The following is a 15481-nucleotide window of genomic DNA, read 5'->3' on the forward strand; positions in this document are numbered from 1 at the left end:
GCAACTCCTACGCACACAATTAAATACGTGCTTATGATTTTGTGGAATCAAGTAGTAGAAGTGAGCATGAATGCCTGTTATAAAAATATGGCTGCCAGCTTAAAGGTAAGGAATTTTTTCCATTTTGACTCAATACTATCCCTGTAATTCTGTTTAAACGTATATTCTAAAAGGATTCCCTCCTTGCAAAATGGAATATTTTGTCAAGACAATCAAGTTCAAATGCATTGCAGAATTTAGTAGAAATGGTCAAAAACTGGGAAAAAAGCAAAAATAAAAAGCATCACAAAAATTGAAAGTGCCAGTTGAACATCCATAAGATATATTACTATTTCCACACAATAATCCCTCAAATGAAACAAGCTTCTCTAAACAATAAAGTAATTAAAAACCAGAAGTTTATTATTAGAACCATACTGTTGTGCCCTTCCACTTTCATCCCCTCCAAGCTCCAGCCAAGTGTAGTTTAGTAGCTTACATTTTTAAAGTGTAGGACGAGTTATTAGCAATATGAAAATTTTCTGTTCTTGATAAGGGACCATACTGCCCGTATGCTGTAATTTTAAAACATTTTTCATTATTATTTACTAATAGTCAAATGGACATAGTAAATAAAATTAGTTGGTTAATGTTACTGGGAATGCTATATGGATAGTTAGATACATATGACATTTAAGTAGAACCACAACTCTTTGGATCAGCTAGGAAGGTATCCCTGTGATGTTTCTAATTTTCTCAAAGATAATGCTGGTTTCTCTTTTGTTCCTCACAGAAATTTGAATTTGCAATTAGCACAATGCGCCAAAAATATATCTGAATTCTGACTGATGCTAACGTAATCTGGAGTAGTTGTCTGGGGTTTGGGGGTTGGGTCTTTTTAGAGATATAATTATACTGTGGAAACTACAATACATACACACACACACACACGTATATTCAGGACACTAAACCTTTTTACCTATCTCCTGATGAAGTTGGTTTTTTCTTTTTTAATTACTGACAAGCTGATTGACAGACATCAATTGGGATCCATCAGCACAAGCACCACAGGCAGGATTCCAACCATTTCCCAACTATGTAACACACTGACATACTGGCCAAGATCAGATGTCACAGGTAAATACCCTTTTTTATTCAGCATCAGTGGCAGCACCAATTTGGCAAATGACTAGTGCATCTTATAAAGAAGCTCCAGTGATGTGCCTTTTGTAACAGAGCATTTCAATGTGTAATTATACACAGTAATTGCACTGAAATAGTTGTCTCTTAAGATTTCTTCTTTTTTTATTAATATACAAACAAGGTCATGCACTTCTAAAAGATATACTCTTATGGGTTAACCTATAATCTACAGTCACGGTCACCTCTTACCTCCTTTCCCGGGCAGGGGGGAAGGGGTGGGAAAGAGCTGCTTCAGACAAAGAAAATTGTCCTATTCATCCATAGATGTTATTTTAATTGGTTAGGAGGAATCATTGTCAAATGTGTTACATATCTGCATGGAATTTATAGGCAGCCATTGTTGCCAGTGCTGCATTCACTCCAACCAAGGGCATGCAGGGTTATCAGGCAGAACTGCGTGAGACCAGGAAATAAATCTGCAGGAAGCAACTGAGATACTCAATGTAGCTGTCAGGCGAAGGCTTGCAAAGTGATGAAAGAAAAAAACTGCACAATAACAACAATCATTACTTCTTCAGTCCTGGGAACTATATCCTGTTAGAGAGACGGGCTAGAAAGTTCACCATTTGCCATCACGCTTTCATAAAGAAAAGATGACTGATCGTACTGCTAATGTTTTTAATTAATAATCTATTCTTTCTTTTTTATAATCCGGCTTAATTAGCCTGGATGCTCAGCAAAACTTGAAGTACAAAAACGTATGGTCACAGAAAACACTGTGATGTCATGGATAATCCACTTAGGTCATCAAGGGACCCAGTGTTATTATGAAAAAGATATCATTGGCCAAACCACTCATTAGATAACAGCAGCTCAGAGGTATTTTATTATTTATAATACTTAAGTATTATTTTAAGGACAAATAACTCCCTGGCTAACACATAAGTGTGCAGACACATTAAAATATAATTACCCTAAACACAAATGAATTTTAATAAAGCACTTTCAGAAATTCCACATATCTACAATCTAATACTCTTTAGTTAAATTTGCTATATAATATTGAACCTAATTAATTTATTCAAAGTACATTTTTATGCCTTCATCCCAATTAAATATGGTGATTTTAAAGCTGTATAAAAATAAACTCACAGCATTGAGACGACAGGTACTTAAAAACAATTTTCAGATGATCTTCAGGAACAATTTCATTATCAGTGACTCACATGAAAATTACCATTTCTAAACATGTCCCTAGGGCCCAACCAAAGCTTGTAACATGCCTAAAATAGTGAGCAGAAATAGAAAGTCTTCTGGTGATGCCCAAACCAAGTTCCTGCTTCTTCCAGAGAAACTTTTTACATCTTTGCATCACAAAGATACAAAGAATGGTTTAAAACAGCTGCTCAGCACAATGCTATTAACTATTTTGCTAATATTTTGGTTTATTTGCAAAGCATTGTCTCAACACTTTTTATGCCAAACTTTCCATGTGGCATCCACCACTTCACTCACCTGGTGCAGTATAAAAGTAGGTGTAAAATTTCATCTTTAAAAATACAAAAATCACCATCAAAGCAACATCGACCGTGACCAATGCACGGAGCTTCATTAAAGCGACAGAAAGAGGAGTCTTGTGTACAACAAACCAAGAGCAGTTACGTTTTCATTTTTTTTTTAATTACGTGGCTGATTAGAAATATCAGAGGAGTGATCACAGAGGGCTGGCCAGCCCTTTCCTCCGCTTTCATGGTTAATGTAGGCCATACAAATATTAAACTCTAATGCCAGCCTTGCACTTGTTGTGAATGTTAAAGACCATGACAAACGAGAGTCAATAATGCATCTGATTTGAACTGCGGGAGGTTGAATACCTTCTGTGAGCCGCTGTTATGACCTTACGAAACAACCGCACTTTCCCAAAATTAATAAAAACCTGCAGTGAAGCCAAAATTGAAGCTATGTCTGGTTTTTTTTTTCCCCTGGCAGTTCTTACCTTTTTGTTGTTCTCTTTAATATCTTGAGGATTCAGGGACTTGTAGTCACTGAGGGGGAAAATGGCACAGTGGGTATGTACAGTATTTGATAAAAGCAGCAGTTTTAAAACAAACTGAATCTAAAAATTTGACATACAATAATATCATACAGTAACTAGCAATTTCACAGCAATTCAATCAACAAAACTAATAGTGTGGAAAATTAAAGGAATAAATAAATAAATAAATAAGTAAACACCGATTACATGTTTCATTGCCTGAAGCTTTCCATCTAAAAAAGAAGTTAAGGCAGGGACTAGAGGCCGGCCTTGACAACCAAATTTACCAGGAGGTAATCCGTCCTTGTCAGCGTACAAAGAGCTACAGGCTTATTCCTCTCATCTCATTTCAACACCAGCACAATTTTCATAATCATCTTGAAGTCAGTTCTTTGTATACGATTAAGAAAAGAAAAACAAATCACAGAGAGGGGAGAAACAATTGTTTATGCAACAAGAGAGAGCAAAGAGGTAATAAAGTTTGAGCATTCATAAATCTGTTTTCTTAGAAAGGATGGTGGTTCCCTGCTTAAAAGAAAAGGGTGAAAACAGTTCAAACCTGAAACGAACAGGGACTTGATTTTTACATAAACTTAAATGTTACATATTTCTATGACAGTTAGCTTATGCAGGCAAAGAGTATACAACTTACATTAGGTCTGGTCTAAAGTGATGTAATATTGCACAAAAGGATAAACCATTTCTCCACGATGTAGTAAAATTGGTGATTTTCACTCCCCTATAGTTTTTTGTAACTTCTTTGCACCACACAAGCAGTGACTGACTAGCATTTGGCTTTCTCCCCAAAACAGGACTTGGTATTGGGCTTGGCTGGAAAAAAAAAAAAAAAAAAAAAAAAAAGAAAAGAAGATAAAAGAATTTAATGGAAGATGAGAATTAACATTAATTGACCTAACTAGACAATCTGTGTCCTTTGATGTGAGTTTAGGTCCTTCACAGCTGTCAGTTTACAGTGACTGTAACTTGCAAAAGACACAAATCCCAAGTTATTATCTCCAGTCGTTGCCCTTGGCACTTGTCTCCAAAGGATGTAGATATACGGGATTCCAGATCTACATAGGAGAACAGGCCAAGAACTGTACCTGTGGAAACACCACACTGAAATATTTAAGGCATAGTCCTGCACAGCCTGTGATACACACCCTTGAAAAGATTCCCCAAAATGCAGCCGCAGAAAAACATCCCCACAAGCCCTTTCACTTTTAATGAAGATAACACTGCGACTGGCTCAAAAGCCAGGCATAGCAGGGGCAGAGTTTACCCCGAGTTGTGATCTTCTATTGCAGCATGGGGATCAAAGTCGCTGCATCTGTGACATATGATTAATGCATTCATCTCATATAGGCTCCAGTGTAAAGTTTTCGGCTGTGCTCTTCCTGTTTAAGCGCGTGATTGCATAAACGTAATTAAGGCACAGTGTTTCTAAACAGCCACTTCCAACCATAGCCAAAGAGCTTCCTCTCCCAGGCTTTAGCTTTTCTACGAGGAAAGGGAATTTAGGCCATAAATTGTTATTAGAGGGTGGTTTCTAACAAGTATCATTAGCTAATAATGACCATTTCCTAAAAGGGTACTTTGACACTTTTAGTAACATTTTTGTTAGCACAAAACAAGAATTACAATGGAATAAAATAATTCAGGTGTTTGGTATTTGCCAGACTGCCCGTTGTTTCTCAAATTCAGCAGAGAACTTACTGATTGCAACTTATGTTTTCAAGAAATATGCATGCATTTCACTACAAAAATGTTGTCACTTTAAAAAACTTCTTAGATGTAATTAAATAGATAGAATTATTTGACTGACATAAATCCAAAATCTGAATTATAGAGAAAGAACTGAGCCCACTTATTTTTTTAATGTAATATAATTACAAGCATATATACACAACAAACATGCTATTTATGCACCTTATAGCTAGAGAGTTCCCAAATTACGATAAAAATAGACAAGTAATTTACTATATCACAGCCACTTAAGTTGAACAAGTAAATCCTTTTGGCCATATTACCTATTTGTGAAAGACCAACGATGCCCCCACTTGACTAAAGTATGGCAGTGCTAAGCAATTAGCTGCTAGCTACCAACTGATTTATGTTTTCACTGCTGCTTCTGGGGAAGAAAATATACAGAACCAGGAAAGTAATTTTTCATTTACTGTGACAGTCAGCCCTAAAAAAGTTGTTTTATAAACACACCTACCTCATCATCAGATAGAAGCACTGCCAACTCATTTAGAAAATGCAAAATGTATACCTTGCTGAGATTTTTTTAAATACCGGATTATATGTACAAAATAACTTGTTAAAAAGCGTTTGGGTTTTTTTTTTTTAATCCTGTCAACGATTCAAATCAGTATGAACAAATCCATTAATGATGAGACAAATATCTCTAAATACACCGAATTAACATTTTAACGGGGATATACAAAAAAGGGAAGACAAAGCAGCAATAAATTATAAACTTTCTTCACCATTAATCAGATTTTAATCAGAGAAACAAATATTGCTTAGGAGCTGCCAGACAGTTACTCCAGATTCAGAGTGATGTAACTAAGGTCAGGTTTTTCTCCTGTTTTTTACAACTTGAAGCAAAAACCAGTAACTAACCACTGACCCCAAATTTAAGGTACTACATTACTTAAAATATATTTGTTATCTAAATTATATATATGGAAATAACACTGCTGGGACAAAATCATTAAAATAGCACTATCAAGATGTGGAAAAATGATATTCTAACAATTTTTTAAGGCACAGAGCTACTTCTTCAAACCATAGAGCACTACTTGCCAGACATATTAAATGTCAACTATAAAGTCTTAATACTTGCTGCTGAAACTCTCTACAGAAATGTTAAATGCTCCAGTCACCACCTAAATACTTTCCAGTTAACTCTGAAATAGCCTTATGCAATATTACCATTCAAATACCTTAATTACACAGCTAACAAACTGAAGATGTAACTGATCTTAAAACTAGGTTTTACAAAAGGATAGCCAAAGCTATTAAATCAATAAATTTAGCAGAATTTTGCATATTATTTACAAATTATCCATTTTTTAAAATCCAGATTACAATTCCTAGAAAAATCTGTACTTAAGTTGGAACTTCTCTTCCACGTTTGTCCTTCCATTTACTTTAGATTTTCTAAAAGTATTTTATCCAGAACATGCAAGATTTAGGATGTGCATAATATACTTACATGGTTTTCTCTTCTCTAGCTGATAAAGCAGAAATTCTACATAGCTTTCTTTCCAGACTTAGTACTCCAAGTTTTTTGGATAAAGGTGAAGTTAATATTATGATAATGTTATGCTCTTATTCACCACCTGAGTCAAAGCTTTCATTATTTAATCTATGATAAAAGCATTCAACGCAAGACACACTGGAGATACACGAGTAATGGCAGAATTGTGCATGAGCACTTGACATCCCTTCAGAAGGGTTAACAAATGTTAGTTTTGATTTTTTTGTGAAGCATCATTATGAAAAACATTTTCTTTCGATACCTGTAGGTTATACATATTACTTACAGGTTCAGTGCAAACACAATTACTACCAAGTGCCTATTTCTAGCCTGTATTTGTTCTATAAGATTGGTAAGAACTCATCAAATGAAATGAAAACTTAATTAGCTTTTTCTTACATAATTCTTTTAAGCACTGACTACACAATTCTTCTAAACCACACGGCAGCCATGACTTGGCTTTTTTGAGTTCAAAAGCCAAAGTCCCTGAGAACCTGTTTGGAAATGCCATTAAAAAGCATGAGATGCCCACAACAGATTGCCAGATCTGCTTGCTGATCAACAGGTTCCTGAATCTAATGCAACTGATTTTTATCCAGCTGTGGATTAACTGCACAGCAAGTGCAGAGGTTCCAGAGCTGGTCCCTCACATGCTAGCTCAGATCTAGATGCAGCATTGTGTGGGTGGATTTATCAGCTGGAGTCAGCACTAGCTGTTTCACAGACAACAGAAGCACTGAAGTCTCTTTATTCTTTTTTTCACATGTTCTCGAAGCTTAATTAATACATTTTATAGTGTATGCATTTTTCCTCTTGGGAGATTATCCATTCAGATCATTACTCTACGTTAACAAGAGGACAGTAGCTTTAAATATTAGGCTGCATCCCTACATTTCAAAATATTTAAATAATTGTTTTGCTGCTCTCAGGAATGCAGCACCAGGTGCACTGATGGTTCTGACACACATAGGCCAACGCTCAGGAGAAGAAAATCAAGATGGGAACTGGTGATGGGAACATGGGGCTATGAACCAAGCCCTTGTATTAGGCATGGGGAGCAGCCAGAATGAACACTTTAGAGGCTTAGTCTGAACAACACTCAAGAGCTTGTTGACAGGTTGCATGGGGGTAGAGGAGTTTAAAGAGAGAAAGAGGCAGTGTTGAAGGCTGGAAGAGAAAGATGCTGAGAGGAGTAAGAAGAAAAAAAAAGTATGTAACAGCTATGGGAATCTGGGTGGAAGACTTACGTGGTTTGAGTTTTATATTAATGAACACAACTCCCCAAAGAGGAAAGAAGTTTAGAGAACAACCTAGGAACAGTAATTAACTGCAGGAGGAGAGGAAGCTGAGATTGAGATAGGGCTGAAAGTCAGAATAGGGAAGACCGACAAACAATCAACAAACAAGTTCTGTTCCTCAAGAAGCAAGTACAGGCAACGGTCTCTTACTTATTTGACTGAGCAAAATAAAAGGGATTTTCCCTCATCCCTATCAAAACTACAATGCTGTCTATGGTCACTGAAAATTGTGAAACCATTAAAATGCAAGATAAGGTAAATGAAGTAACACACAACTAGGTGAGACAAAATGTGCAGCATGTGGCTGGACGCAGAAAAGGTTTGGAAAACTCAGCTGACCTGAGTGCTCTGAAAAATGGTATAAAGGTGCAATGTAAACAAGACACCCATATACATTTTAGTCAAACAGATAATTTTACATCATCAAGATGATACTCTAGAATTTTATTTTTTTAAACAACACAGGGCTCTACTAGTAGGAATTGCTTAGCCCAGAAGTATTCTAATTGAATATGGCAAGGTCTGTACGTGTCCAACGTGCATTCAATTTTGTTTATTATGGGCTGTGGAACAGTCCAGGCGTAAGTCAAAAGCTGATTTTTAACTAGTATCAGGACTAAAATAGGATATGGAAATCAAGTCTTTCTGTTTTATTCCAAAGATGGAAAAAACATCCTCATGACCTACCTGTGCTGAGATGTTCTTTATTTAGGCTAGTTAGTTATTTTTTAAGTAGCAGGTCACCATAACATTATGATGGCTTCAGTGACACAACAAAATACAAGCATCATTGCTCTTTGCTTCTGGTAAGGGAAGTGCATGCATATAATAGAAAATATACATTTCCAGGAAAGAAATGTTAGGAGCTCTGCTATCCTGTTAGTCTGATACACAAACTTACCAGCTTAGGAGTACATTCTTTAACTTTGTTGCTCTCTATTTGCACGGCATGGCATATAATTACAAAAATGTCTCTAGTCCCTACTGCCCCTAAAAATGAAGGACATCTGAAAACCCAGCTGCTTGGTACAAGTTATAGATTCACTGAATTTGTTTCCTGCATATGATTAATAATAAGTATTTAGGTAACCTCCAGGTTTCTCCAGCATCAGACATCTTTGCCTTCCTCACTCTTCTGATTGTGCCTACAGCTAATGTAGATATGCAACAAAGTATGCACTTTTATCTTAAGAGGCTTATGCGTAAGCTTTTAATTCCTTATAATTTTACAAGTTTAATTTCGGCACAACCAAACCAGTCCATGTTCAATCACAACCTTAACATTCAGACATCTGCCCGAGCTGACATGATGCTCTCATGTTTGAACCTGGCAAGGTAAGGAGGAAGGTGAAATCCTTGGGACATGCCTCAAGTCAGCTGTTGGTCAAGTAGGTGAAATTGCCTCATTCTAAAGGGTTTTCAGTTGCCTGTTACATATTTTGGTGTCCATGAGGCTGGAAAGAGCTTTTCCAAACTATGTCTGGGAAAGGAAAGGAAAGCAGCTAGAGTATGTACATGCTACCTAAAATGCCAGGACATGGAACAAACATAACCTTCTAGACAACAAGAATGGCGGACCCTCTCAATCTGGGAGGAAAAAGCAAGCAATCAAAGCCTCTTGGATATTCTGCTCTCCTCCTCTGCAGTTTTCCAAATCATGCCCATTTGCAAAAGGCAGCCATTTGCTCACAGCACTGTGGAGAGGATCGACATGCTGGGGAATGGAACAATGTCTTGCAAGGTTTAATCCACCCTGATTTGCCTCTGAAAATAATTGGGGTGGGGGTAGGTGGTTGGTGCTTTCAGTATGTTTTCACTTTATTAGTTGGAGGTGGACAGACAATGTGGTCCCATGTCATAAACTGTATGATGTTGTGTTTAACTGAATACTTTGGACCCAAGGGAGAACTGATGAAGATAACAACTGCCATCAAGAAGCACACATACCACAAGACCCCATTACTGTATTCCCTCTCCTAGACAGCCACAGCTTCCTACTGTTTGCTACTCTCCCTTGCTGACTCAGATCTAAACTTATGCAGTTTGTGCTGTACATGGCTGAATCATATAGACAACAGTTGTCCTTCAACATGCCGTCACTTCTGGTCCCAGCCTGTAAGGTTTAGCAAGTCCTTCGCGCTTGAGTTAGTTTCATCCACATAACTTTTACTTGTCCAACCCCACAAACATACATGATGATGGTATTTTTTATTCTAATCATCACTACCCATTTCTTCTCACACTGTGCCTATCTCACTACTCAAGGCAAAAAGTTGTTGCTCATTATTTATTATCCTTAACCTACAGTGTATGGCACTCAGCTTCATTTAAGCAGTATGATGCAAATGCTACATCAAACACAGCATTTCAACTTGCCTGTGATCTCCTGCATGATAACTATCACACAGTATTAGGGCATTCTATGATAGGTGAGTGAATATATTGACATGATAAGAGACTCACAACTGGTATTTTACAAATTGGGAAACACTCTGAATTAAATAACTTACCTGAGTAAAGTGAATTGACTATTACAAGAACTCAAAGACGCTCCCTAACTTGAATCTGGTGTATGCATCCACAGCATCCCATCAAAGCACTCCTCCTGACTCCAAGGGCAGGTGACAGTGCTCAGAATAACCAAAAAACAACTTCCAGACTTAGACAAGTTAAGAAGTTGTCTAAGACCTGGCTATCCCAAAGACAGGCACACATCATTCGTAGCCTCAACCACTGCTCTGGGTAGCTTGCTCAGTGTCACACACCAGTTCTGTGTCGTGAGCTCTGTCCAGGGTTTCTGTGGCATTCACCTGGCATAACAAAGAGACTGTGCTCCATTAAACACCTGCCAACTCCTATGAGAAAATAAAATGGCAGTCCCGCAGACAGCTGCCTCTTCTATTACAGGGTTACTTCTGCTCCAAGCACTGAGGAAGTGGTCCAGCCCAAAATCATGGTATGTAGTCATACAATTGAAATGTGTACATGTATACAACCTACAGGCATACAGTGCACAAAGATGGGCGAGGTTACAGTAACAGAGGCTACCTTAAATCTGGCAATTCATAATTGCTAAGTACTTCATTTTGTAATTTTTGTAATTATCTGATAGCCTCCTTTCAGCTTTTCGTTTGTCTAGTAATGAAGTAACTTCTTCGCATAGTCTTTCAGGGTTTTAGTTTGGTTTTCATTGTTGGGGATTAAAAGGATAAAAAACCCCAAGTATTTGGGAACTGAACTCTAAACCTTCAGAACCACAAGCCACAACACATCAACTACCGGACAATTTCCTCACTTGGGCAACAGGACATGGAGCCTGTCTGCTCATGGGAATTAAGAACAAGACAGACTGTTTATTTCAAGATGACTACCTCCCCCTGTAGACGTTCTTAATAGAGAATAACAGTACCGCACAAGGGCGAGGGTAGCTACCTCACCAGGTTGAGAAGCCCTAAATTTATTAGCTAATGGCAAGGAGAAGATTATGTTAATGAGCTGGTAAAGGAGAAACAAATCTGAGGCAACATAATGAATTGGCTACTTATGTGCAAGTAATTTCACCCTATGGTCAGTATGGCCATGAAAAAAAAGTCATAGTGAGCACCTTCTCAGATTCAACTATTATAAAAGGATTGGCTGAGGCTCGTCTAGCTTCTCTTCCCTGAGGTCGCATAATTTTTGTCTTGAATGACATATTTTCAATTAAAAAAAAACAGGAAAAGGTATATAATTCATACCATTAAGCAGAAGTGAATACTGAGCTCATTCTCTGATGAGTACATATATTTGTAATGTAACAGTATGAACAGGTCACATGCAGGGATGGGGCCTCATTTTTTCTGCTCTCATAAGACAGGCAATTTCCTTGTGTCCACCTTCCTTTCTCCAGCTGCCCTGGTGGCACATGGGCTGAAGTCTCTGCTCCTGTGTAATCTGTGCTGGAAGCCCAGACGAGCTACCAGGATGCTGCCGGTTCACAATCCCTGGCTTTCTGCCATGATGGGAACGTTCAGGGTTTTGGGCAGGTTGCCAGAATTAAGCAACTTAAAACCACAGATGAGGAATAGCAATTTTCAAAGCTTTTAACTTTGTTAAATGTGAACTGAACTAGCAAAACGTACCTCCCTGGGCCCAAGGCTATCTCTGCCACATTTCAAAGGCCTGCAGCAAACAATGGAAGTGTTAGAGCTTGTCAGAAAAGGTCACAAGAATCTCTTCTAAAAGAAAGCACAAGGCAAACTAAAAATGAGAGTCACTGCCAATTGTTCCTAAAAACAGTGAACTCTTGTTGCTTTTGCAGGAATTTCTTTTGACATCAGCCATTAAATAAACGCAAGTCATTCTCCCACTCTTCTGAACATTTCAACAGACGTTGTTTTCACTCTTTGAACATTTCAACAGACATTGTTTTTTCAGGCAACCTTCTGATGTTGTATCATTAAGGTGACATTGCTCCATAGAACTTTATAGATACCTACTTTGTAAATCTACTGCATCATTTATATTAATGCACAGCCATAGGCAGATCTATGGAAGTTTAGTCTTTGCCTATGAGAAATCTTTGTTTTAAATACTTGAGAACAGAACACAGATGCCAGATTTGTGCAGGTATTGCACTAACAAAGGAAAACAATCTCTGTGTGTGGAGAGGCTTAGAGCACTCGGTATTTTTAAGCCTGGTATTGATGACACAGATCCTGGTGTGGTGCCTCTGAAGGCCAGAGAACACCTCTTAACTGAGGGTGGAAACAAAATAAGCGTATTCTACGATCCTGCATGAGGTGCTGGTTTCCATGAGCTTACAGGCATAAAGACGGCTATTCTTAAGAAAGCTCCTTAGGATAGCTATAGTTAAATAAGAATTTAACAAAAACAAGTAAGTTTTAGCCTTGATAAACTACTGCATTGGCAGCCCACTCTATGCAAACAATCATAAGGTGGAGATTAATAAAAATATTGCTTTACCACTCAGTGGTAAGGAGGAGCTATCCATATACGATGGGGAGACATCTGAAACGCTTAATGCCTTTCCTTTTTCTTCATCTGTCTTTATTCTACAAGCCAGATGCAAGTTGGAAACTAGCATTACTAATATCAGACACAGAAAGGTCAGATTTCAGCCAGGTGTGGAAACAGCTTAGACAAGCCAGATGCTTTCAGATCAGCTGAACACATTTAATGCAATCCTGGCATACTGGAAGAACCAATGTGAAACAACATCTGAAATTAACGGTCAGTTGAAGATAGGCAAGATATTAGAAGAGCAGGAAAGGACTACATTCCCTTCCAATCTTTAAAAGCATTAAAAAAAGACAAATCAGAAGAATGCAGACAAGCTAACGAAAAAGACATGGAACAACTAAAGTTGCTTCTTAGCATGTGAAAGTCAAAAGGAGACAAGCAACAAACATTAATTTGTCATCAACAAATCATGACAACCAGTCCAAGCTCCTTCTATAAGAGGGAAGCAGGCAGGGAAGGGGAGAAGCAGCAGATAACATATTATGATTGTAGCTCTTTTTATTGTCTCTCAAGGTGCTCTCATAAGGAAGCACAGAAAACGGAGCCTTAATGAGACTCACATAGCATAGGTGCAAAACAGGCTGGAAAACTATATCGAAGACTAGTTTTAAATGATTCTGGGAATTATGCATTAAAAGGGGGTCTGCAAGAGTATTGCTTGGGTTCAGTGTTGGAAGTCTGAATTAGGAAGGTGGATGATACACTAGACACGAAGATGGGATGGACATCAAAAGCACTAGAAGAACTCCAATCATATAAAAAGGAGAAAAGGTCTGAAGAAAACAGGATGAAATTCGATAGGTACAAGTGCAACATAGGAAGGAGTAATCATTTACACAAATGCAGGATGAGGAAGAACTGGTTAGGTAACAGTTCACAAAAGGATGTGGGGGAAACAGTCTATTCGAGCTGAAACATAAGTCAACAACATCAGGTTGTTGTGAAAAAGACAAACATCATACTGAGACGTACAGACACGAATAAAGCTTGCAAGACATGTACTGCCTCTCCCACTCCACTCAGCATCAATAAAGCCACAGCAGAAATTTTATGTTCAGTCTTCCCTCATGCAGAGTGTGAGGAAGATGAGCCCAAAGAAAGATCCAGGGGAAAAAGAAAAGAAAAAAAAAAAAACCCCAAACATGAAGAAAACTGGAGCAAATTTAGGTCATTTATGTTAAGAAAAAATGATAAAGGAAAGGAATGCGGTTAAGTCTTCAAGCATGTAAAATTCTGAAGAAGAAAGAAAACCCTTTGTCTCCCATGCCAGCATTTACCAAAATGAAGTTACAGGCTTTAATTCCAACAGGTCAGACATTGGGAAGAGCAATCTATAAGACAGTAAAATGAAGCACTCAGACTGCCTTGGAAAGCCACGGACACTTCATCATTGGAGGTCTTTAACAACAGGTTGAAGAAATCTTTCATTTTGTAAAACTGAACTTGCCTTCAGGCAAGTAGAAGGACCAAGTGATCTTTCAAGATGTGTTTCAGACCTACCTTCTCCGTGTTTCTTAACTCCAGGTCCTACAGGAAAAGGACACAGCTGGCACAGGCTGCTGCTGCCAGCGAGCAGGAATCTGACAGAGCCCCTCTGCTCTCCAGCAGCAGGGCAAGCAAACTGAAAAACCCCCATTTCCCACTGAGCAACACCCCATGCTGGCCTCTCAGTTCATGTCACCCACCAAGAAAAAAATACTTCCCATTTAAAAAATTAAGCCTAGTGTGGGGGTCCAGATATTATTTGTTTCATAAGCAACTCATGCCCCAATTCACCTGTGTTAATCAGATTTCCTTGCAAACCACAGTATATTTTGTTCTTTTCCTGGCACATAGCTATCTGAATACACAGTAAGTTCAATAACCACTAACACAACTCTCCAAATGAAAAATTGTACAAAGTATGTCTTTTTCTCTTTTAGTTGTTTAGGAGTCTGGCTATCAAGGAAGTATAACCCCACCACTCCAACTGGTCCTCATGAACACTAGCAGAGAGGAAGGCTCTCTCCCATTCAACACATCTCCCTAGAAAGTCACAAAGCCACTTTAAAATCTAGGATACATTAGAAAGGTTACTTCATCTAGAAGGTAAGAGTTCAGGTCAAACCCAGGACAACAGTCAGAATAAGAAACCACCTGATTACAGTTGGGTGAAATTAGGTATTTAGGCAAACAGTAAGACGTAAGCAACATTGGTAACTGCTGAATCAGCTGGATTTAGCTCTGTCACAGCAGAGATGTCACAAGCAGAGTGAACTGGGAAACTAATTACTTTAGATTTTTTTCTTTTTTCTTCTTTTTTTCTCCTTTTTTCTTTTTTTTTTAATTTTTTTATAGAAAAAAACAAGGTAACGCTTGAAAAATTCTTCTATACCAGAAACAGAATGCTTCACTTACAAACACCATTCATAAACAACACATAAACCCCAAAAGTATTATTAAATAAATAAAGGAAGTGAAAAAATAAGGAATGGCAGACTTGAATATTCTTGTTTTAGTTGCCCAATGGAACAAGCATTATTTAAGCGGTGTGAAGGCAGATTGCTATCTTTACCTCATTGAATAGTAACTTGTTCTGTGAATAGCCCCCATGGAATAACAGCCACTGCTCAAGGATTCAATAGCTTAATGAACATAACAAGACTGGCACAATCTGAAGCTTAATTTGCATGTAGTTTGAATATTTTTGCTTTCATTTCAAAATAAAAATACATGTAAAAGTAACAGCAATTCAAG

At 37.8% G+C, this 15481-nt stretch overlaps 1 protein-coding gene across 12 annotated transcripts in view; it reads right to left on the bottom strand.

Moving 5' to 3' along the window:
• Positions 1–15481, bottom strand: part of EHBP1 (EH domain binding protein 1) — a 231446-nt gene that overhangs the window by 78458 nt on the left and 137507 nt on the right. For all 12 annotated transcript variants that reach the window (XM_052784229.1, XM_052784239.1, XM_052784234.1 and 9 more), the window contains 2 exons: positions 3810–3988; positions 3119–3167 (listed from right to left, as the gene is read on the bottom strand). In XM_052784229.1, coding sequence (XP_052640189.1) covers positions 3119–3167; positions 3810–3988 — 228 coding nt within the window. The remainder of the gene's footprint in view (positions 1–3118; positions 3168–3809; positions 3989–15481) is intronic.

The sequence above is a fragment of the Harpia harpyja genome, chromosome 4, assembly GCF_026419915.1.
Source record: "Harpia harpyja isolate bHarHar1 chromosome 4, bHarHar1 primary haplotype, whole genome shotgun sequence".
Classification (NCBI taxonomy): Eukaryota; Metazoa; Chordata; class Aves; order Accipitriformes; family Accipitridae; genus Harpia; species Harpia harpyja.